This window comes from Delphinus delphis, chromosome 10, assembly GCF_949987515.2.
Source record: "Delphinus delphis chromosome 10, mDelDel1.2, whole genome shotgun sequence".
Taxonomy (NCBI): Eukaryota; Metazoa; Chordata; class Mammalia; order Artiodactyla; family Delphinidae; genus Delphinus; species Delphinus delphis.
This window is the reverse complement of record NC_082692.2, coordinates 40,440,373-40,464,325: the sequence shown is the minus strand read 5'-3', so window position 1 is coordinate 40,464,325 and position 23,953 is coordinate 40,440,373. Positions and strand designations below refer to the sequence as shown.

The following is a 23,953-nucleotide window of genomic DNA, read 5'->3' as shown; positions in this document are numbered from 1 at the left end:
CAGGGAGGCCGCTCCCACCTTCTCTTCCAGCTGACCTCTCCCAGGCCAGCGCTTAATGACTCAGGACGTTGCCTCTCCTTACACATTGCTTTGAGGGAAGAGGAAAAGAACCACGGACGAGAAACACATCCATTTTTAATAAATAGTTTATTTATCCAACAGTTTCAGCCCTGACAGTGAAGCCTGTTGCAGTTTCTTCTTCTGGCTGGAGCCTGATTATGAGACTGTTGCGTTGCCACGGCGCCGGCGCTCGGATTCCGGCCCCGCCGATCACCCAGACATCAGAGGAAATGAGAGAGAGTATTGCTCAAATGAGAGAGACTGGCGCTTTATTAAGGAAACAAAAAATACCAATAAGACCAGAGAGAGGTGCTTCATGCCTTTTGGAAGCAGCTGTTCCGTCTCCTCGGCTCGCCCCCTCTCCCGCCCGTCGCGGACGAGAACTTGTGGAGATGCTGCTCTAATGGAGAGGCTCCCGGCCCTTAACTAATAAGGTCCCCGCGTAGGTTTCCGGAGGTCGCTCCGCCTGTTGGGGAGGCTCTGGCGGGCGGGCGAAGGTCCGCGCAGCGGGGTCACTCCGGTGGCCGGCAGAGGGAGGAGATGCGGCCGCACCCAGCATACTGAAACCACTGGCTGAAGTTCCCGCCAAAGTGCGTGGGGTGGGGAGGCGTGCTCGCCGTAAACGAGGCAATCTTCGCCCATTGGAAGTGCGAGGATCCCCAGGTCCTGGAGCGCGATCCAGTGATGCGCCGTGGCTGCAGGCCTGGACTGGGGAGGCTGCCTCCGGTGGGGCCGCCCAGATGGGGGCTGGCGGCGGCTCGACCCTCCTCTCCGCTCTGGGGGGCACATTGTCGCCGACTCCAGGCTCCTCCTGGGGCAACCCTAGCTGCTCATTCCTCCCGACCTGAGGCCCTGTATGTCCGGGGCCGCGTGTCTAGACAGTTCTCCTACAATACTTGTTCTAATTTCTAGCACCTTACCCCTCCGGGGTAAGAGGCCCAATCCAGCTAGAGAACAGGCTTTCTCCCCTCACCCTTGAGCTCCCAAGTAACACCCCCCGAAGGCACATGACCAAGCTGTTCCCCAACCCCTGCCGTCCCAGCCACCACCCCGACCCACCTCCCACGGGCGCGGGGCCCACCTCCCTGCCGCGTGCTCCACACACCCAGCTGCACACTTGCTCTGCAGGGGCTCACGGCTGCTGAGCTTTTATCTTTCCATGAAAAACCCTTCTCCCCTTTCTGCCAGCAAAATGGGGCAGAGAGGATCGGACCAACGCAGAGGGCAGCTGCCCACCTGGCCTTCTGCCCTGGCCTTTCGAGGAAGCCCACGCTTTCCTTCTGAAAGCTCGTCTCTGAAGAGTCTCACAGAGACACCTTTGGAACCAGGGTCAGGAGGAGGGTGATAGTCAAGGCAAGTGTGAACTCAGCACCAGCAGGATGGTGGCCCTCTCACGCCCCTGGAGGGGACTGGCCGGGGACAGGCTGATTGGGAACAGGCCCCGCCCAGGGTTTATCGCTCTGAGTCAGAGAAGGAAGAGGGCTTAGTCCATCTCCACACCAGCATGTCTTCTCCGGCCACGCGGTGGGACTCTGTCTGGATCCGGGATTCGTTGGAGGCCAGGAACTCCACGGCCCGGTCCCAGACCCGCTTCATGCGTCTCCTGCAACGAGGGATGGGGGTGCAGGCTCAGCAGCAGGCAGCGCCCTTGGCCGCTGTGCCCAGCGCTGCCGAGAGAGGCAGGCTGGTCTCTGGATGCCCTTTGTACAAAAGGGGGCACAGAGCTCCAAGATCCCACACAGAACTTATCTGTGGGAAGAAGAGCGGTCAGGTACTAACTGGACTCCTGCAGAGGAGAGAAATTTCTTGGGCCCCCGAGAAATGATTCCTCAACATTCTCTGCTCCAAAAGCGTTCAATTAAAGTGAGCTGAAAGGGGCTGGAGCCCCCCCCACCCCCACCCCCACAGGTGTCCAAGTGGGAAGACTCTTGCTGGGACCCATTACTGCTACAGCCCAGCTGGGCAGCACCCCCCTCCAGTGCAGGCTGCATTTTAATGCCTCATGTGGGCTAATTAGAGTGGCCACTGGGCTGTTGAGTCCAGACTCCACAGCACTTCAGGGGATGGGGATGAACTAGGCATCCAACCGGGGAGGCCAAGACGCTGGAGCTGCTTTTGAAACCTGAGCCACCAGGTAGGGCCCCTTCGCAGACACCAGAGTTCCTGCTCTGCCGGATCCCTGGGGCCTTGCACCCCCTCGGACAGCCCCCTATTTCCTCGTTCCCCCTCCAAACTAGACAGCAAGATTCCAGGGCAGTGGGGGAGGGCTGCTTTGACACCTACACTTCGGTGAGCCCCGGCCTCCTGTCTGACTGCAGACCACTCCCCAGCGCCCACACGTGCAGAGCGAACATGGGTACGTGTGGAAGCAGGGGGTTCCGCTGGGAGTGCGCAAATGGAGGGAAACTCCCAGGGTGGCCCATGTGTCAGGAGGCAGAGTGGGGTGGTGGGGCTTTCTTCCCCGGGCGGTGAGGTCCTGCTGCCAACCAAACCCCACGGCTGTTTAGCAGCCCCCACCCGGCTGGTCTGGCCCTGGCCACACAGGTCCTGGGGGCTGAGCCCCTCACACCGGGTCCCTGAGGGGGGGGCATTGGCACTGTGTGGGGGCCGCGGCCTCATCCCCAGCCCCCTTCCCAGGCCGCCCGTTACCAGGTGATTACAAGCCGCCCCCATGTGCCTCCCTGGACAAGCTCTTCAGATCTCCCCCAACCTCCCACAAGCGGGCCCTCACCCACAGGGCAGTATGCCCACGCAGGGCCCAAAGGAGCTGATGGGTCCTTATGAGTCGAGAGCTTGGCTACACTGACCGGGTGGCTGAGCCTCCTGGGTTCACGGACAGGGGTCCAGACCCTGTGGGGCAGCTGCCCGCCTGCAGTCTCTGCTGATGCACAGAAGCCGAGGTGTGGTGGCTCAAGCCCCCGATAAGCTGCAGTGCCACTTCCTGCTCTTATTAAAATGACCATGCGTGCTGCCCTTTGATGAGGGCTCAAGTGCTCCGTGCTGCCTCGGTGAGGTGGGAGGCCACCTCTCTGACATCCTGCTCCCCTTTCCTTAAGACCTGCCACTACCTAGTGGCAACACATCTTCCTTATGCATCTTGTCTTCTTTCTCCCCAGAACCAATGCTCCAGCAGGGCAGGGATTTTTGCTTCTTCCTCTCCCTGTCTCTGCATGACCCAGTAGAGTGTGGCATGCAGTAGGTGCTCAATAAACATTTGTTGAGAAAATGAATGAATGATGGCCTCTCTTCAACACAGCCCTCTGCAAGGCAGTGGGATTATCTGTGTTACAGCTCAAACAGGGCGTTACCCATGGTCACATGATGATGAATTCTGGCGGGTCCAGGAATTAGGGGGGAGTCTGGATCTACCAGTGGCCTCCCCTGAGAGCTGGAGGGCTGTGTGCCAGACTCATGCTGGGGACCAACAGCTAGCACAAGCCCCACACCGTGGTTGGTCTGCTCTAAGCTTCCTGCCTGCCACTGTCCCGGGGGTGGGGTGGGCATGAGAGTTATTAAGCATTTTCACGTTTAAAAGGGGCCCTTAAATGCTCTACTCTTCCAGCTCCTCTTGGGTTGACAGAACAGGGTGACCTCGACCACAGAGCCTGGCACTGGGAACACAGAAGTGGCACCAGCCCTGGGTCTCTGAGCAGGGTCTTAACCTCCCTGTGCCTCAGTGTCCTCATCTGTAAAGTGGTGTCCTCAATGTACTCCCTCCAAGGGCCATGCTGAGGGTGGAGTGAGTGAGCTGCACCTGTGCAGGGCTCGGAGCAGCGCCCAGCTCACAGCGAGCACCCAGCAAGGGTGAGCGCTTAGCACCATCCGGAGAGGGTGGCATCTGGCCAGAGACTGTGGCAAAGTCTGAGGTGACCCCGCAGTGGGCCCTGCTGGCTGCCTCCTGGGACTCTGTCCCCCGACTCTACCCTACTCCTGGTTTTGTCAGGGATCTACCCAGCATCCGCAGCCCATTTGGAAGGTGGTCCTGGAGTCGTGCATGAAAACGGCCTGCCAACCCCTCCCATGAGCCATGCACCCGGGAAGCTGACCCCATTCACTGCTGTGAAACCATGTTTCCAACTACGTGAGTGTGCCTTTGTGCATGGAAACTAGACCATGATACCTTAGATAAGATGTGTTTCTGACTGTACACCATGGTTAAAAATGTTTGAAAAACAATCTCTTCCTCCTTGCCAGTGACTGATTCAAGAATAGACAAGTAACCAATTCTGGCCAGTGGAGCCTCAAAGAGGTGTGTCCCCGGTGGCTTCTGGGAATGTTTTCCCTTGCTCATGAGAGCAACAGGTAGCCCATCTCTCCCCTGCTGGTTGTTGCAAGGCAGGTGTTGCTCCGGCTAGCTGCTGGCCACCATCCTGTGACCACCAGGAACTCCAGCCAGCCAACAACATCCAGAGAGCAGGACCATGAGAATCACAGAGCAATGGAATCAGAGCCCTTAATGTTCTGTGCCTGGACTTCCATTCATGGAAACCCATCAGGTCCTTCCCTGCAAAGCCCCGCGGGGAGGGGAGGGGTCGGGTCCTAGGGTTGCTCCCCAAAGCACCCCAAAGCGCCATCTCTACAGAGGAGCGGGACCGTGCTTCTGTACCTCTTGTCTGCACTCTGCCTCAATAAGCTGATGGCAAGAGGTGTGGATGGCGCCCCACCTCCCGCGATCCTGGGGCTGAACTGCCCCCCTCCCCACATGACTGACTCGAGGCTCTGGGCCTCCTTCTGCGGCACTCAGTGGGGTCCGACCCGGGTCTCACCGGCTCTGTGGCGGGATCAGGGTGTCACGCACGTGTAGGATGCCCACGTATGGGTAGCGCTCCATGTCCTGCTCCCAGTCCACGTAGTGGTCCTGGACCACATCTGCAGGACAGAGGGCACTGTTTAGGGTGAGGACCCTCTAGCAGGAGCCAGCAGCCCTTTCACTGGGGGCCACGCACCTATAATCTTCTTCACCATCTCATACATGGCCTGCTCTTCCTCTTCCAACTTCCGCCACCGGTATTTCAGGAGGATCAGGAGCCCCCACAGAAAGGCCAAGCCTGGGAGGGAACACAGCACTGTTAATCATGCACACCACCTTCCCCGGCCAGGCGCCCACTGGCTGTCTCACCAGGGCAGGTCACTGCGCTGGAGGCTGAGGGGGTTTGAGTACCTACTGTGTGTCAGACCCAGGGCTAGCAAGCAGGAAACGAAGGACTGGGAAATGCAGAGGGAGGACAGGCTATTAAGTGATCATCTTCCTCCCACTGGCTGTCACCACAGAGGCCTCCCGAGCCGTCTGGATCTCGGCTCCTCCCAACCTCATTCTGGGCTTTCATCTCCTCCCTTGTGAACCAGAACACGGCGTTTCATACATATATACATGCCGGGGCCTTTGTATTCCAGATGCTGCTGCCGATAATGATGTCTGTGCCTGCCGGCGTGGGGGAGGGAGCCGTGTGCACGCCCAGACGACCTGTGATTTGTAACCCAGCTCTCTCTGCAGAGCTGGTGGTTTCTGTGTCACGGCCTTTGGCCTTCAGAGACACCCCGAGGCCTCTGCTCAAAGGCAGCCCCTCAGGTCGGGAGACTCTGCTTTGCCGCTCAGCACCCTGGGCCTGCCTGCTTTCACTGGGCGTCTGTAGCTCCTGAGGAGGTGCTTACATTGTTCAGGGAGTAAAATTAGGCCAAGCTCCTGCTGGGTCTCCCCCTTGGAGCGGCCTGCGGTCTGGGGTGCCGGAAAGGACAATGCCCACCTCCAGCCCAAGCCAGCACCCTCTCGGGGATGCTGATGACCCCCGGCCCCAAATCCAGGATGTCTTCTAGTTATCTTCCTGCTCCAGCCACCCAGTCTCCAAAGGGAAAGACGACCCGGGGCAGAGGCTGACTGGTTCATCTCCTCAGTTTCGTTAGACAGACCTCAGGTTCACTAGACAGAAACGAACTCCGAGAGACCGCATCACCCATGCCCAGGGTGTTGCTGAGCTGGGCTCCCGGGAGGCGCAGTGGGAGGGGCAGGGTGACACAGTGATGGGACTTACACCAGAAGAAAATGAGCACATTGGTGACGGCCGTGAGCAGGGCGCGGCTCAGGCGGCAGCCGACACCCATGCGGGGGCGGGCGGACTCCAGGCAGACCACCTTGTCCACCGTGGTCACCAGCTCGGACGGGTCTTCCCCTTTCAACCTGAAACAGGACACAGGGCTGCAGACACGTTCAACAGCTCTGAGGAGCCGCCGTACAAGCCTCACTATCAGCAGGAGGAGGAGGAAGGCGGGGCTTTGAGGTCTCCACTTGCTTATAAAAAGGACTCGCTATCCTGGTTGCACTCTTTCCAGAAATTTCCCACGTTAGCTACTTAGAAAGAATAAAACTTTAAAGACGGCAGCAGGCTTGAACCCCTGCCGCTGAAGTGACGCCTCCCTCTGTTGGGCGGAAGATTAAAGTGTAAACTGGATGCCCCCCTCCCAGCACAGAGAAATGGAAATGTTTACGGAATCACCGGCTTTGTGCAGCACAGCAAGAACAGAAACAGAGTCTGGGAGGGGGTGCCTTTCCTCGGTGATGAGGAGGCACATAAGCTGTTTACGGGCAGAGACCATGGGGTGCCGTGAGACTCAGGAGCAGGAACACCGCCAGGCTCCTGGAGGCCAGACCCCAGCCCCAGAGAGGAGGTGTCAGGACGCGCGGGGACGCTGCCGACACTCCGCCTTCTGCCGGCGAGGCAACAAGCTCCTGGTCTGGACTGCACAGCCGAGTGGCTGGTGCCCAAACTGTCCGGATTTCTCATGACCCACTTTTTTTTTTTTAAATTGAAGTATAGTTGATTTACAACGTTGTGTTAATTTCTGCTGTACAGCAAAGTCTCACGACCCACTTCTAACACTGGTCGTGGGAGCCAGGCTCAGCTCCCCACAGGCCACCCTCCTCAATGGGAAAAGGCAGCGTCATCATTCCTCTGCGTTAGCAGCTTCAGTGCACGCTGCCAAGGATAAAATCCGTGTTTTCTGCCTTTCCAACACACAGGAAAATCGCTCAGCCACTCAGGGAAGCTTCTTTTTTTTTTAAGCCAAAGAATTTGAATCGTGCCACGCATCCAGTCATCAAGTTTTAGGCTGAGCTGCCCGAGGGGCTTCTGCTGGATGCACTGCTGATGGAATCAGTAATTTGGGCAGATAGAGAGGAAGAGAACAAAACCCTAGAGTGTGCTTTAACATCAGCAGCTGTAACCGGAACAGAGACCCCGACAAACCCTGAAGGGTGGGAGGGGGCGATGAAGCGAGTGTCTCTCCAGCAGGGGACTCCGGTATCAGGCAGTGGCTGGTGCCCACCCGCCCCTGGGCCGAGCAGCCAGATAGGACCTTTCAGGAAGGTGAAGGGCACGCTGTCTCTGCTAACTGTGCTCACCAGAGACAGAAACAGGTGGAACTGCCCAGCTGGAATAAAACCCAGTCTTTCCTTTTGCAATTTCCATACTGAGTGAAACCAACATTCAGAATCATTTCATCTACAAATGAAAACTAGTACCAAGGAAAGGAAGTGCAAAAAAATGCCATCTCCAGCAAACTGTGCGGGGCCCGTGAAGGAAGGGGGCACAGACTGAGTTACCTGAAACAGGTTTAGCTGGACTGCCAGGCGATCACCCTGACACCTGGATTTTTGTCTCATTTTGAAACTGCTCCTTACACTGCATTCCTAATGCCTCTCCTTCCGCTGCCCGGCTTCAGACCTGGCCCAAGATGACTTGGTTGGGAGACCTGCCCTTTACCTCCCGGCCTGAGACACCTTGATGGGCGATGACAGGGCCTCAGGTGCTTCCGGACGCCCCGCCCACACTCACCAGATGCCCACGTCCTTGTTACTGTTCAGTATCCAGGTCAGTGCCGCTTCAAACTTGGCGGAGGAGCTGCCGGTCACATTCTGTGGGAGGGGGCGGGAGATTAGTCCTCCATCTGGGCGGAGCAGTTGGGGCGATATTATTCTGCTGCTAGATTAAGGAAGCCCTCTCCATGTCCTCCGCCTGCCCCAAAGCCCTGTTCTGCTAAATGCCCAGCAAGCTGGCAGGAAGGAAGTCTGTAGCTGATGATACCAGGGAAGAGGCTATAACCAGAGGAGGTGATGCGGAAACACACACAGGAAAACAATGCAGGTCTGAGACAGCAGAAGCATGTAATTTTCTCAAGGACTGAAGCACCAGGCCAGAGAGCTGGCAGCTCATCTGCAGTGAGATGAAAGAGTGTCGGGGTGGGGGCCCTGCAGCCAGTCCCGGCTGTGTGGCCTTGGGCAAGTCCCTCCCCTCTCTAGGCCCCAGGTTCCTCATCTGTGAAATGAAAACTGGACGAGGTGACCCCTTAGGTTTCTGCCAGTTCCAAAAATCTGTAATTCTGTCATACTGAGGCCACACCGAAAATCAAATGGACTCAGAGCAACCCAGACGGTAATCCTGAGGGGAGAGAATGACAGGTTAAATGTCTTAAGGCTGCTGAGAAGGGGGGAAAAATGAGTCAAAGGAAGGGCAAGTCACAGGGCCACTTAAAGAAGGGGCAGCGGCAGCAGCCCACACCGCTGGTCAGGGAGCAGCAGGTCAGGAACGAGCTGCGGCAGGCCTGGCTCTGGCTCACCGCTCACCTTGGGCCCAGTCACCCCATCATTGCCTTAACTTAAGGTAGCCTAACACTCAACTGAATTAAAACAATTTTTTTTTTTAAAACAAGGGAAAGCAAACACAAAACAAAAAGGGAAAAAAACCCCCGCAGGGCTTGAGGGATCAATACAAAAGCACCAGGACCTCCCGGGAACGGAGCGCACTGCAGCCTACTTACTGCTATATATTCCTGGGCTTCCATTACAGGAATGCATTTGCTTTTTAGTTTCTCTGGATTTCCACATTCAAAATTACCTAGGAGGGAAAAAACACACATTCAAGTACAAAGAAGAGGTGAAAAAGATTTACCCTGAAACCAACTAAAAACTGCAGCAAAAAATCAAGCCATCAGCTCTGATGTGGAACATGTGGCCCGGCGGCTCCAGCTTCTGTGGGGCATCTTCACTCTGCAGCAAGATCAAAAGCCACTTAGCTTGGATCGATTCCAGATCATTAAAACCTGACCTGCAAAGCAGTGCAGCGATTTGCATTAAATGACTAAAAAGCTGCCCAATACCAAGGTCCGTTTGCAACTGATCCCTAAAAGGATCAGACAGGCAGCTTCGGAAGGCACTGGGATGGCACTATAAATAAACGCAGCCTGGGAAAAAAGAAAGGCAGGGAGGCTGTTGCATTGCAGGGATTTTGACCCATGACACAGGCAGGTGACCTAGAATGCCAGGTTTTGAGGGGCCCTAGGGAGGGATGTCCAAAATGCTCCGTGGAAGAAGGGGTGTCTATGTGCTGGGGCCCCGATATGGTGCTCCAAAGCTCTCTTCTGAGCACCCTGGGTGGCTGGCTCCCACCTAGGATGGAGCTGGGAGCCTCCCCCTTAGTCCTGCCCAGGCTCCCAGGCCTGGCCCAAGACCCAGCCCCTCTGAAAAGCCCCCAGCCCTAGGGGCCTCTTGTTTAGCCAAATCGGCTGGACTTGGGGCCCTGCCACAGCCCTCGGCTCTTGATTACCCACGGTGGCTCACCCACCAGGTGCTGCTTCACCACTAGACCCCTTGGAAGCAGGGACAGTGCAGGGCTGGGGTCGTACAAGATCCTTCACCCCCATACACGGCCTGACTGCCCTTGACCTGGCACAGCCTGGGGGCTGCGATGGCCAGTCTGTGCGTGTGCTGGGGAGGGAGTGGCTGAAGATAATATTAAAAAAATCCTGAGAATGAACTGAAGCCTGCCCCTCACCCCCTAACACAGCCAAATCCTCCTATTTCCAAGTTGATCTCGTCCTTCTGGGTCCCCTGAGAATCAGCTGGCTTCTCCCGTGCTCCTGCCCCACCCAGATCACCCTGCCCTGCTTAGGCCTTCCAGGACCACTGCCAAGGTCTCCTGGTTTCCTCCTCTCCCCTTTCTCATCCATGTTTGGTCAACAAAGCTTTAAAACGATTCTGCTTAAATTGACACCGCTCCACTCAAACTGCTGCCACATTTGCCTCCCTGGCACCTGGCTCTCCGTCCATCACTCCCCTGCTCGAAAGCCTTCCCGGCCCTCACTGCCTTCAGAAGGGACTCCCAGTGGCCTGGCAACCATGGCCAGCCAGGGTGGGACTCAATTGGCCTTTCCAAACTCCATTCCCTCTGTTTCTCCTTCCTTGTGAAGCTGCTTCCATCTCTGACCCTATAATTTCCTGCCTCTCTGGCCCCACCTTTCCCCCACAAATACGTAACTAATCCCACCCGGGCTTCAAGGCCTGGCACAGATGCCGCCTCCCCTGTGACGCTTTCCTGACTACTCTAGCTAAAAGGCATTGTGCCTCCCAGAAGTTCTGGCCTCTTGGTTCTCATCCAATGGCATTTTATACCACTCAGTGGTCAGGGGGGTAGGTAGCCTATCTCTTCTACTAGACCACAGGCAGCCTGTGGGCAGGATTCTGGGCTGAGTCGCCTTGTGTCCTGCAAAGGCCAGCCAGTGCCCTGTCCATAGCTGACCTCCAGCAGGAGGTGGGGGGAGGGAGTGTGGCTGAGTATAGAGCCTGCACGGCCCTGCGGCCTGTCTCACTGAGACGCATACCCTCAAGGCTGCCCCTGCCTGGCTTGTGGGAAGACGGTGGGTACTAGGCCCCTTGATGGCATGAGCCAGGACCACACAAGGAGGGTGGGATGGAGGAGAACTGTCTACTAGGATCCACGGTTTAAGAGCAGAGCTTCTCGACTTTATATCCTGGGGGACTTAGTAAAATTCAGACTTTGATTCAATAGGTTTGAGATGGGACTAAGATTCTGCATTTCCAGTAAGCTCTCAGGTGACACTGATGTTGCTGGACCCTGGACCACAACTGAGTCACAAAAGTTTCAAACACCCCCTCAGGCCAGAATTTATATGCCAAGCACCTGGGCCACAGATGACTGTGATGCTCTGAGCCCCAGCTCCTACCTCTCCTCCGAGGAGCTCACAGAAGCCTCCCTGACCACCCCAGTCTCCCAGCAGTCAGGAGGGAGGAGGCGGCAGAGCTGAGGCCCACAAGACTGGCCCCGAGGACTGAGGGCCCAGTACAAGTCCACCCAACCTTGACTTCCTGGCGACAGCCTTAGACAAGGGTTGGCCCTACAGGTGAGAGGCGCCCCTTGAACCTCCCACAGACTGACGTCTGGTTCTCGAGTCGAGTACACTTAACACAGGCACAAGCCCTGAGCCGTCACCCACGTCATCCGTGATTTGGAGAGCCTCCTGGATGCCAGGTGTCGGGCAGGACACAGTATAATGCAGGTGCCATCTCTGGCCTCAAGGAACATGTTTACCAAAGAAAACAGTGGGGGGAGCCTTCTGGATGGAGGAGATTTCAGGGGGGCATCTAGAGAACAGCACTTCGCTTTCATTTGGTTAAGAAAAGACAGACCCAAGATCATTCAGTCAGATGGGGAGACTGAGGCCCTGAGATGTCAGGGACTTGTCTGGTGTCCCACAGCCAGATGGGGACATGGGATACTAGGGCCCAGGAGGGCGGGCCGGGCCTGAAGGTGCTTGGCCCACCGCTCAGACCGCTCCACCTGCAGAGGCCTCTGCACCGAGCTGGGCCGACCACCTGGTACAGGGAGGCCCTCCAGGTTGGGGGACCCAGACTCTGAGAATACCTGAGGCCTGGGCCCTTCCAGTGCAACACGGACCCCTAGAACATTAGGTGGGGGGCATCCCAGAGAAGGGGGCACATCCGCTAAAAGGCCTATGCACGTGCCAGGACCCCTGGGATCCTTCAGGAACCTATGCGTTTTGCCCAGATGCAAGGCTTAGACAAGATGCGCCTGTGGGGAGGCGCGGAAGGGGAGACTGGGCTTCTGAGCGTGTCTTCTGGGAGATGACACGGCATCTCAGCCCACAACCCGCTCATGGGGAGTCTTGGGCCTCGGGAGACCTACTCACCCGCTTGGATGGCCAGGAAGTTGTACAGCTCGTGCAGCACCTCCAGCAAGGCCGCCTTCTGCTTGGCCTGACAGAACTGGAAGGGCACGGGACAAGCGGTCAGCAAGGAGGGGTGGGTGAGGGGGGCCTGTCTGATTTTACCTGTTCAGCTACACCGTCAAGGACTCAACAGCAAGGTACACCTCATACTTTAAAACAACAATGACAACAAATTCTGCAAAGGGGTGGGCCCAGGGATAGGGCCGATAAATACTGGGTTAACTGACTGAAAAGAACACCATAAAAGCAGAGGCAGATAGACAGCAGACACAGTAACTAAGGGTCCACCATCCTGGAGGCTCCTGGGCCTCTGCCCCGTGGTCCCCGTTGGAATAAAGGCCATTGGTGGGGCCGTGGAGCAGGGGCGGTGTGGTTGTGGGGAAATGCAGGAGCCCAGCCTCCTCAGAGGGAAGAGCAAACGCTGCACGGTGCAGTCTGGTCTCCCCCGCGGGCCATTCCTGTCCGTTTCTGGAGAGCCAAGCGTCTACAACCTGCCTGTGGATGGTCTACTTTGTGGATTATCTGATGCAAATGTTTAATCTTAGACTGCGTTTCCCTGGAAATGGAAAATTTCGAGCAATCTTACAACTGTAGGGAGAAAATAAATGTCACCTGTCTGAGAAAATCAGAATATCTGCACATTTACTCCTTCAGCACCTGTAACAGTGGGGACACCGTTTTGCTAGACTCACTGGATTTGGAACATTTAAAAAAGACCGCTCTTCCTTGAGAGTGGACGACAGACCGGGTGCCATGCTGAGTGGTCTACATGTGAGGGAGCACTGCGTCCTCGCTGCACTCCTCATTGTACCCCAATTTCTCAGGCGAGGGGTCCAAGGTTTAGAGACCTTAAGTGGGCCACCAAGAACCCACAGTTCATAGTAGATGGTGGAGCCACTTGGAGTGTGGCCAGTCGACTCCAAGCCCCCACCCCTCGAACTCCAGGCCTCTTCTGGGTTGTCACTGGGCAGAGACCTGCACTGGAAGTCGAAGGTCTGGGTTCTGGACCCGGCTCTGCAGCTACAGAAGGAACCAAGGGCGTTTTCCTTCTCGGGGCTCGTTTGTTGCCCTGATCTAATTTGGTTTCTAACAGTCTCAGAGGCCAAGATTTGTCCCTTCACGTGGCCTAAGGACCCTCATGCCTTTACAAGGTAGGAAATGATGCGACCAAGCTTTATGCACATGACTATAAATGTCCAGAAACAACTGACGTGCCTCCTAGTAGAGTGAGAAACCCCAACTACTTTTTAAATGCTATTTAACAATATGGGAAAAGTTGATAAATAAGTGTCAAATGTAACTAAATACACAGAGATCCCAATTCTACAGACACACATACACAGAGAGATAAGGTGAGAAGGAAATGCTCCCAAAACGTTAATGGTGATTATCTCTAGGTCTCAGAATCACCAGCGACTTTTGTCACATTTTCCAAATTTTCTAAATATCTATTATTGTCGCAACCAGGAAAAAAAAAAAAAAGCAGTAGCAATTAATACTGTTCCAAACTCACAGACATTTAGGCAAAGCAGGGCTGATAGCACCTAAAGGACAGAAGGTACCAGACAACGAGACAGCCTGATTAAGACAACACACCCACTCCCAGCCCATCCCCAGGGTTTCAGCAGGACAAAGGCAGAAAGAAAAACAGAGTCACAGTCAGCTGAGAAGGGAAAGAATACGTGTATCTGAAACCCAAATGCCCCTCTGGGTTCTGGGTGAGCTTGAGCCACACAAGGAATGGGACTCAGCAAGAAACTCACCCAAGCTGAGAAGCACCTCCCAACCCGCCTGTTCCTGTGTCCACCCACCACGAAGGCCAAGGGTACCCCATAAAATCTCAGCTCAACAGAGCCCAACACTGCAACCGAAGGGAGCCTGTGATGTCGTGGCGCAGGCCCTGCCTGTCTGTGCTCGCTGAGCAAGTCTTTAGCGAGGACCTGGATGGTGCCCGACTGGCTCACTCAGGTGGGGCCGGGTGCGTCCAGCGCAGAGGAGCACCCCGGAGCTTATCTCATATGTCATTCCGTCTTGGGCCTGATACACTCAGAGGTGTGAAGGACCAAGAGACAGAAACCAGGGAACCCGTTTCTAAATAAAAGACAAATGAAACTAACATCACCAGAGAAATCTTACAGAAAAAGTATTTTTGGTCCCTGTTTTTGTTTTCAGTCTTCAAAATTCTAGTTTCCCCTCCTGGCCATTTTCTGGGCCACTTCCTTCAATCGTCAACTACAGTTTTTATGATAGAAGGCAGATTATAATTATTATGAGTCTGTTTTTACAAAACAATAGGGAAGGAAAGACATCTGGTGGATGAAAGCAATAAATACGTGTAATAAAAACACCCCCCAAATATGACACAGCAGAAGCCAAAGGGAAATAGAACCGGTTGTCTGCGTCAGGATGCCCCTTCGTTAACACAGGTAAGAGAGTCAACGCAGGGGCCTGGAAATGACCGTGGGTGGTTACTTTCCCAGCCCCCAGGATGCCAGAGATGTGCACTCAGGGCTCAGGGAGGCCAGGCGTTGCACACTTAATAATTAGACTACTAAGGCATGCCCTCTGGCAGCACGAGGCTCCTCCTGGCAGGACTTACGACCTGAAAATGTACTGCCTGGTATCTTCCCCAGACTACCACCTGTACCGGAGCACCCCAGCTCCTCGGTAATGCTGCTTTCATAACCCGTAAATGGATGGGGCTGCTCACCTTCCCCAAGTATTATTTGTAGGGAACATTAAAGCTTCATAAAACAAATCTATAGACTAAGAGGGCTAACTCCACTTCAGATGTGTTTAAAACAACTCCCTGATGACCTTTCAAATCAGAACAGCATTTTCAGAGCCACAGACGTACAACTGGAGAATGTGGAATTGAGAACCTGGCCTCCTGATGCCTAAAAAGCTGCCAGCCCTTCCTCCTGAAGCGAGGGGAGCTTGTGAGGTCCCTCGACCACAACCTACTGCATCCCCCCAGGTCGACTTAGGCAGAAGATTAAAGTCCTTAATGCTGCGATTGATGCGAGAGTTCCCGTAACAAGCCGGGGGTTGGATCTTGGAAGGTCAATTCTCTCTGTTTCAAGTACTCCTTCACTGCCACAGTTGAGTCTAACATATACATCAGGGAACACTACATGACTCTGATACATTACAGGAAGCACTCCTGACAGCGATCCTATTATCATCTTTTTGTGGGCAAGTTTACCTCCTGATAGAGGCCAACATCCTTGGGAGGAAGAACAAAAGCTAGAGAAACTCAAACTCACCTCATCTGTTTTTGTCTCACAGTCCACTGGCAATAATTTCACTGAGACCAAGAAAAGAAACAGAGGAAATTAAAAGTGCGGGTTGTGGGAAAGGGTACAAAAAGGGATCACTCTCAAAATTCAGGGTAAGTAAAACATTACCAACATAACGTGGGGGGAGGATTAGAAAGATGTCATCTAAATGAGGCATTTTAAAAATGCGGACAGTAAAAAACGTAAGGGGTTCTCGGTCTTGGATTAGGGATTAGTACAGCTGTGTTCTACTCCCAGGGGAAAATGATTAGCCTCAGGATAGTAGATAACTATTCACTTAACCACTCTGAACCTGTTTCTTCATCATAACATGGTGTCACTAAAGCCTTCCTTGCTTAACTCAGACTTAGTCTCAAACAAGACAACACATATGATGGTTTTATAAATTGTACACGTTATGTTAAACAGGGATTAATACTATCACGGGAAGGGAATTCCAGGTAAATCCCAGTATCTATCCAGGAGCTATTGTCTTAAAGCATCTCAGCAGTGAATACGACAGTATACCGTTTTTTGATGTCACCAATGTAAACAGTTATAGTTAGTACCAGTATGGTACCATGACACTCCTGGGACTGCTTAATTTCTCTAGCAGGTGGATTAAACTGCTCTCATACTCAAGAAATTATTTGGGTGTGTGCACGAGCCTGGGATCCTCGTGCCCACAGACTTGTTTATACACCCAAATATCCATCTGCTGCAACAGCTAAGACATAATTTAGCCTTTCCCTGCATTTTGGCTGTTCCTGCTAGGCGTGGAAAGATGTGGCCTGGGCTAGAGGCTGGGAATAGTATTAATCACAATCATTCTTTGCAAAGAATATTAAAAGTCAGTGAACTACAGTCATTTTATACTTAAATTTATAAAGAAATGGTCTTTGTGCTGTTTCCTATTAGCCTAGAGCCCAGAATTATGGAAGAAGCAAATTTTCCTTTTAGGAAACACGAACCCTTAACTATTCGTTAACATACTGTATCCTGCAGACTTCTTGTTGGTATGTCTTATCACGGAACTATCTGTGGACAGAAGCATGGCTGGGAACATCCTTGAGTCACGGCACCCTCTCTTTTAACACACCCCAAGAAGGTGCTGCAGTGATAAATGCCATCATTTACATCAGTTTAAACTCTTAAAAGGCTCTTCCACACCTGTCTCAGAGGCAGGGTTAGTATAATCCTTTGACAAATGAGGGTCCTGTGGTCCAAAGAAGTGGAGTATGTGGCCTTTTTGGTGCCGCGAAGTTGGGACCCCAACCAGAGCCTATCTGTGAGCCGTGATACCTGGGGTGCCTTCAAACGGGCACTAATGTGTGAAAGAGCAAGAAATCAAAAGGGAAGAAAGAACTCAAAAGCAATGGGGGTGGACCTTTAGAGGGGTGTGTCAGAGGGCTTTCTCTGGAGAGGGAGAATAAAAGTGACCACAGAAAGATTGCTTCCAGCACGTGGTTGAAAGGGAGATTAGTAGGGAGGGCTAGGGCAGAAAATGAGAATAGGACAAAATGAAGACAGAAATTATTGCAGATGCAGGAATCCCAGCCCTCTCCTCCCATAACTGGAGCAAAAAAAGTCAAAGTCTGGAAGGAAGAAGACGGCCAGAGACATCTGACAAGGCCCAGGAGTGTTCAGCCTGGTGCTGAGAGGACCGGGGCGGAGGGGTGTGGGGGGCGGATTATCCTGGTGGACACACGCGCGCTCAAGGCCCTCCCCTGCGCCGGCCCGGGACGTACTGTTGTCCTCCGCCTCCTGCGGCGCCGAGGGCTTGCCCATCTTCACCCAGAGGATGCCCAGGAAGACGAGCAGCAGCCCCAGGCTGGCCCAGAGCAGGAGCCGGGAGAGGTAGCGCTCCAGCCGCCGCCCCACCTCGGGCCGGGCCCGCGCCGCGCCCGCCTGGCCCGCTCTCGTCGCCCGCAGGCCCGGGCGCGGGTCGGGACCGAGGAGGGCGGAGGACGGCCGCACCGGGGCCGGGGACGAGGCCCACCACCGACGGACTCCGTGGCCGGGGCCCGGCACGGCCCTGTCGAGTGGCCGGCAGTCCTCGTCCTCCTCGGAGCTGCCCCGGACCGAGGCGCGGCGTCTGAGCTGCGCGGGGCGGGGTGGGTAGGCGAGGCCGCGGCTCCTGGACCAGGAAGCGGCGGAGGCCCCGATGTCGCCGTAGGCCCCAGAGGTCGCGTAGGCCGGGCCCGAGGCCGGCGGGGAGAGCCAGGGCTCCGACCGCAGGGAGGACGCGGCGGGCCGGGCGCGAAGCGGAGCCTCCTCGCGCAGCCGGGCCTCCTCCCGCAGCCGCTCCTCGCCCCTTGCCCGGGCCTCCTCCCGCAGCCGCTCCTCGCCCCTTGCCCGGGCCTCCTCCCGCAGCCGCTCCTCGCCCCTTGCCCGGGCCTCCTCCCGCAGCCGCTCCTCGCCGCGCTGCCGGACCTCGCCCCGCAGGCGGCGCAGCTTGTTGCGGTAGACGTTCCGGGTGGTGTCGGTGATGGGTCCTGGCTGGAAGCCCAGGGCCTGCAGCTCCCGCCGCAGCTCCAGGTCCGAGAGGCCGGCCATGGCCAGGACGCCAACCCCCGCCTGCCCCCGGCGCACCCCGGACCCGGAACTGTTCCCGCCGACGGCCGCGGCGGAGCAGGCGGGGCCCGCGCCATGTTGAGAAGGTCGTTCTTAATCGCCATGTTGAGAAGGTCTGAACCGCCGTATGGGCGGGCCATGATGAGGAGGTCAGAATCAGCCTCCAAGGCTGCCATGTTGGGGAGGTCTGAGGGTTTTGGGCTATTTGTTTTTGTTTTCCTTTTTTATTTCCCACCTTGCTCAGTCCTTCTCGTCTGTAAGAGCAAGTGGTGTTTACCTCTGAATCCTCCTCCCCTTGCACAGTCCCTGGCACGTGGTAGGCACTCGATAAAGTCATGTTGATTTAATGGATGAATTACTTAATGGTAAGAACATATTGCCTGCCATATCAGTAAACTAGGGATCTAGCCACCACGTTACAGTCACCCCCAATGATGAGCCCTGAGGGAACTCAAGAAGGAAACAAGGGATGCCCGCCATCTAGCAGCCACTTCCCACAGTGCAGCTTGAGGAAACTGGATGAGAAAACAGAGGATTCTGCCCCAGATAGCTGAGGTGCATGTGAAAGAATGGTTTAAGTGAGTCCAGACTCTTGCATCTTCCCATACATAGAAAAGTGCTAAATTCCTTAACTTGCGTTATCTGGTTTTCTTTTATTGACAGTTATCTTTTGTTCCAACTACCTGGTGTTATTGCAAAAACTCCTATATATCCTGACTGCCCCTCTTCCCCTTGGGAACCGTTTTCTCAGTGTTATCTGAGAGGCTCTCTCCCGGGCTTGAAGTCCTAAGAACGTCTGCTGAATAAAACATAACTCTCAACTTTTAAGTTGTGCAATTTAGTCGACAATGGTGAAAGACAAGCACTGCCGAGAGTGGGGAGATGGAATCCTTTGCCTCTCTCTGCACTTGGGGACCAATGCGTTCAGGGAAGGGCTTTGTTTGGGTTGTGGCATAGACCCCAGGCACGCTCTGGGACCTGGTCTGAACTAAGGTCATGGTCGGCAGGCCTCTGTGTTTTCCTGGCTGTTCACTCACTGACATTGAGCCCCAAGGGGCTGCAGGCCCTGCCCTTGGCGAGATGCTGGCAGGAAAGGAGCTCCCGCCAGAGGAGGACACTGCATCCCATCGTGGGGGCAGAAGAGGCAAATGCCCTTGGGCTCTTAGGGGCAGTTTGAGCCCGTGCGAGGAGGCCGTGTGGCCGGATGGTGGGATTTTCATAAGGAGAGATAGATAGGAGAAGACCCCAAGATGTAATCTTGTGTCACCTGTGGATTTAGGTAGGGGGTTCTTGAATCCAGACTCCACCACTATTAGACGTGCGATCATATCCAATTAACATTTCTAGCCTGTTGGCCAGTAAACCTCATTGGATTGCTGTGAGGATTAGAAGAGGTAATTTGTATAAGGTGCTCAGGACACATGCTCCATAGTGTTTGCACTTAACCCATTTGTGTGCAGCATCAGTGCTGTGTAGAACCTCCCACCCGACAGAGAAACCCTTAAGGAAAGCATGGGGAGTGGTGACAAATGGAAGTAACACTGTGGTCTTCCTTCTGCCTCCCACTCCCTCTTTGTATTCCTTACACATGGATCATCAACTGCCTTTCCCAGACACTTACTGCTGGTCTCATAAGTTCCATTCTCTTTCTAACCCCTCCAATTCGGTTCTCGCCTTCCCCCAATCTCGCCTCCTCCCCTATGGTCCCGTTGCCCACCCACACCTTGTCTCCCCACCCTGGGTCCCTGGACAAGGCACCTTTGCCAGCGTTTGCATTTGTGCCACTTGCTCTATCACGGAGAATTTATCACTGGCCACATTGCGGGGGAAATGACAACCTCCGCTTGGTCAGGCTTCCGAGTTAGCCTCGCCATCTCCCCCGACTTAGCTGCTCCCACGTGGTGCGATTTCTCTCACCAAGTGTTGTTTTCCTTTCCTCTGCCTGTGTTTGCACGGAATACCATGAATTTGATATAGTGATTGCCTAACACATATACCACATAATAGTATTTTCTTTCTTTCTGAAGCACTGTTTGCATGACAAATGAGTTGGTAACATTTGTGCTTCTCCTTGCAGCTGTGCAGTTCAATATATAAAGAATGAGCCTTTCAGCATCAGTACTGGCCCCGTGTATTCTAAGAGGGCTTGAAACTGATGCTTAAACAAAGTTAATGTTACAGCATTTCGCAGAGTTACAGTATATTTCCACACAGTGGATCTCGGGGCGATTTAAAAAAATACCCAAATGGGGCCACCCCTGGGGTGGTCCCCAGTGTGGGCTTTGTCAGCTTTCCTTGTGTTTGGGGTCCCGGCTGCTGCTACATACACCCAGGGCCAAATGACCCCCAGCCCTCCCCCAGCCCCACCCGAACCCTGTTGTCTTCCCTTCAGCCTCGAACCCATCATGTTTGCAGCAGTGCCCTCCCTCCCCCCATCCCCCAGCGCTCCATCTCTGCCTCGCTGGGTCTAGCAGGCCTTTGGGGTAATGTGCCACCACTTACAGCATATTTGCCAATCATGCTTCCCTTCCCCATCCCTCCAAGAAGAAGCCTCACAATCTGTTTGGAAAATTCAGTCAGAAAAAACCTCATGAGGGACCTCCCTGGCCGTCCAGTGGTTAAGATTCCACGCTTCCACTGCAGGGGGTGCGGGTTTGATCCCTGATCAGGCAACTAAGATTCCTCATGCCGCGCCGCAGCCAAAAAGTTTTAAAAATTAAAAATAAGAAAATTAGAAAAAAGGAAAATTAAAAAAAAGAGAAGAAAAAAACCTCATTAAAAAAAAGAATAAAGAATAAAACCTCATGAGTCAATCATTCCTCCCATGTCTCGGGCCTCTGCATTTTCCTCCTGAACTCCCCGATCCAGTCTACCCCTTCCCTGGATTGATAACCCTTCAGGGTCCTCCTTCAACATTCTCCACCCTCAAAGCACTTTTACCAGCTTCAGTGAAGTCAGTTTGTTGCCCATCAGCTTTTATCCACGTGACTGTCCCCACACTTCTGACACTGACCCTTAGGTCTTCCCCTCCGAAGGGCTCCATCTTAGTGCTTCTTTGCCACCACTGCCTGTGTTGTGTTGGGAGCTGCCCACGAGGCCCCTTTGGGCCTTCTCAGATCTGCCTTTCTGTGTCTCTTCTAGTTCTGCTGCTGGGCCTGTCGAGTATGGGAACACACATTTCCAAGAAGAGGGCAATATCGCAAAGTCAACGGCTGTCCTGTGTGCCCTCCTTTCTCATCACTTTGTTGTGGTTTTTTTTTTAAGGTGAGCACCTCAGGCTGCGGTTGGTCTTCCTGATTTCTTAAAGTCAAAAGAGGGAAAACAAGCTCCAATATCTAAATCTACTGCGTAACCACATCCACACATTTAGTAGAGACGAGGGGCTGCTGGGAGGATGCTCTGGATTCCCAAGGGGCTGCCACGCTGCCTGCTGTCCTGCCGACCTCGCTCTGCCTCGGCAGAGCCTTATAATAATAACAGCCATAAATCTTTTAGTGGGTTCCTTTCTTATTCTCTTCCTGCGAAAAGCCCTGCACACATTTATCAGGTCCTTTACAGATGCTCCAGACCATGGACTTGCCCTTGATCCACCTTGTCCCCGGCCTCGTGCATCCCTCTTGGCTATTCTGGGCTTCCTTCGAACCATAGCATGGGTGGCGCCACACCGTGGTGGGGGCACTGGGAGAGTATGGTTGGAAAGGGGGACGATGTAGGTGCAATTTTTGGCTCAGATTTGGACTGGAACGGCCCCAGCTCTGCCCAGCATCTTGCTGCCTCATCTCAGTACCCTGACCTATTTCTCTAGGTCAATGAAGGGGCAAACAGAGTCACAGAAAAGTGTCAGAACGGGTTTAATGAGCAGTTAGGTTACCTGCTTTTCATCAGCAGCTGAAAATTAAACAAAACTCTCACTCTTTTGGCCACTTTCACACCTTGAAATCTGTGGGTAAGAGTTCCTTTAGAGGCATGGAATACATTCCCCAATGTCAATAATGAATTGTGTATGAAGAAAAATGTAATGCTTTCAGAACATTTTCTTTTGGGCTTTGTCCATGATTAGATTACACTAAATTATAGAGTACAGATATCAGGCAATTACTCTTTGCTTTTAAGTATTCAATATCATGGCAAGTCCACGTAGCTCAGTAATTTTAAAATCACACCGACGTGGTTACCAAGAAAATACCTCATCATCTCCATCTTGTGAAACTAGGCTCAGGTCGCCCTATAATTACCCGTGGTCCTAAGTGTAAAAGTACATTCCAGATGAAAACGGGTAATCTGTAACTCTCTGTAATTGCCAGGTATCTGGAGAGACTCGTAGATTTTGCTGGCTAAATCTCAGCCAGATGTTGAGAAGCTGCGTCCTCGCCCTACTGGTTCCTCTGGGCACTTTCCCTGTCTCTGATGCTGGCTGGGTCCTGGTCTAGGCATCCTCTAGCTTTAATCAAGAGTGTGTCTCTCTTTACTTCTGTTTTGTGAAAACATGGTCATTTTCTCCTTGGCTCAGTTCAGAACCTCCCCAAGCTATCCCCCGCCCCTGACCCAGTTTTAATTTCTTCCAGGGCTGTGCATGTCCTGTAAGCAGTCGAGTCCGCTGTCCTGGAAACGGAGGCGCTCATTGGAGAAAAAGAATTATTTGAGCCGATGATGAGAAATCGAACCAGTGGCAGGAGGAGGAGGAAAACGAGAGAAGAAAGGGGCCGACATATCTAAACAGGCGGCCAGGGCGCTGTGCATAAAGAAGCAGGTGGTGGCTGGGTCCCCGTCGTGGCTCATTACTGGGAAGCACTTCAGAGGCCACCGGGTGAGGGTGGGGGACAAGTCGGCTGCAGCGCTGAGCTTTGAACCGGCCTGTTCTGCGGAACCGACAGCATCCTCACGCTTCCTAGGTGCTCTGCTTGCTGAAGCAATTCCCATTGAAAAAGATGCAGACCATCCGGGGTGAAATCTCCTAGGTGTCTCATTTCCCTCCATAGCACCCATTTCAACCCTCAGGAGCTTCGGGAAATTCCCCAGAGGATGCTGGGACCCCCCCCACACCCCGCCCCAGAAATGGGTGCCCCCTGCTGGGGGTGGGGGAAGGTGGTCTCACTGTAGGGGCAGATCTCGGCAGAGGGCGAGGAAAAGACGCGAAATCTGTGTTTTCCACAAGGAAAGAGACAGTGAACATTTTACGTTTTTGCTTCTTGGAGAGCGTTACTGATAACGGAGGAACTTGGTGGAAATTGGAAGGGCGAGGAGGAGTTCTGGATCCAGTTCCTCCAATCGTGTGCTTTATAGCTAGATTCCTGTGGCTTTTCCTCCCTTCATGTGCCCTGCTGCAGCCCTCTCTCCCCGTTTATTAGCGGGTGTCTGGGCAGCATCTCCCGGGATCCAGCAGCTGTGCTTGGGTTGATCAGTACGTGCACTGGAAACTGTGTGAACGTGCTGTGTGCAGGCTCTGGGTCCCGTGTAAGCTTCCTCGAGGGGCATTCAGAGCACCCCAAGCGAGGGTCCTTTTTAAGGGCTGGAGTCATCTTGTTCTGACTGTTATCCATGGCTAAGCCCTTGAAGTGGCTGAGGCGGGTGGCGATATGGAATGGGCACTGTTGTCTAATTGCTGGTAACCTATGCATGGAGCTTGGGTTCCTATATGGCCCCAGTTTATAAATAAATGAACATTCATTAGCGTAAAATTAAATTAGAATGAAATTTCCCATCCAGTTTTGTTTAGAAGGCAGAACTAAAATGGGTTGGCTGTGTAATTTTGCCATAGATGCTGGAGCATGTAGTCACAAGGTGATAATAATAATAGTAATGTGCTTTTTGCTGGTGCCTCCGTCCCCAGATCTCAAGGCAGATATTACCACCTTGCTTTTGCAAAGGCTCATTGAGGTTAAAGGGCTAGCTGGAAGTTACCCAGCAAGGGGTTGAGCGCAGAGGCCTTAAAACGCTCTGGTCCATTAGACCTCGAGTCAGTAAACAGAAAATGGACGAGGATTCAGGAGGCCTGAGTTACTGTG

General features: G+C 53.9%; 1 protein-coding gene and 1 long non-coding RNA gene across 4 annotated transcripts; one reads left to right on the top strand and one right to left on the bottom strand.

Annotated features, from left to right (window-relative positions):
- Nucleotides 1-135: 135 nt before the first annotated feature.
- On the bottom strand, nucleotides 136-18,091 carry LEMD2 (LEM domain nuclear envelope protein 2). 3 transcript variants are annotated; one of them, XM_060021997.1, is made up of 9 exons: nucleotides 17,808-18,091; nucleotides 15,363-15,403; nucleotides 12,058-12,133; nucleotides 8,872-8,948; nucleotides 7,890-7,969; nucleotides 6,090-6,235; nucleotides 5,007-5,108; nucleotides 4,827-4,929; nucleotides 136-1,663 (listed from the first exon to the last, which is right to left on the bottom strand). In XM_060021997.1, exons 4-9 carry the CDS (start codon nucleotides 8,893-8,895, stop codon nucleotides 1,513-1,515), a joined length of 606 nt encoding a protein of 201 aa, XP_059877980.1. In that variant the 5' UTR covers nucleotides 8,896-8,948; nucleotides 12,058-12,133; nucleotides 15,363-15,403; nucleotides 17,808-18,091; the 3' UTR covers nucleotides 136-1,512. The 3 variants fall into 3 exon arrangements, with proteins under 3 accessions (XP_059877980.1, XP_059877979.1, XP_059877981.1); XM_060021996.1 differs by having other exon boundaries at nucleotides 17,123-18,035; XM_060021998.1 differs by lacking the exons at nucleotides 15,363-15,403; nucleotides 17,808-18,091 and adding an exon at nucleotides 13,908-14,023.
- LOC132432082 (uncharacterized) lies at nucleotides 18,047-22,575 on the top strand. The gene is made up of 3 exons (XR_009520832.1): nucleotides 18,047-18,097; nucleotides 21,090-21,212; nucleotides 22,514-22,575. It is a non-coding gene; the product is annotated as an uncharacterized lncRNA (long non-coding RNA).
- Nucleotides 22,576-23,953: the final 1,378 nt, after the last annotated feature.

Excerpts from the sequence above, each read along its gene's own strand:
- LEMD2 (XM_060021996.1), bottom strand. The coding sequence starts at position 17,930 with ATGGCCGGCCTCTCGGACCTGGAGCTGCGGCGGGAGCTGCAGGCCCTG. Across the intron at positions 12,134-15,362 it reads GTGAGACAAAAACAGATGAG|TTCTGTCAGGCCAAGCAGAA; the intron begins GTGAGTTTGAGT and ends GTGCCCTTCCAG. Across the intron at positions 8,949-12,057 it reads CTTCCTGGCCATCCAAGCGG|GTAATTTTGAATGTGGAAAT; the intron begins GTGAGTAGGTCT and ends TTTCCCTCCTAG.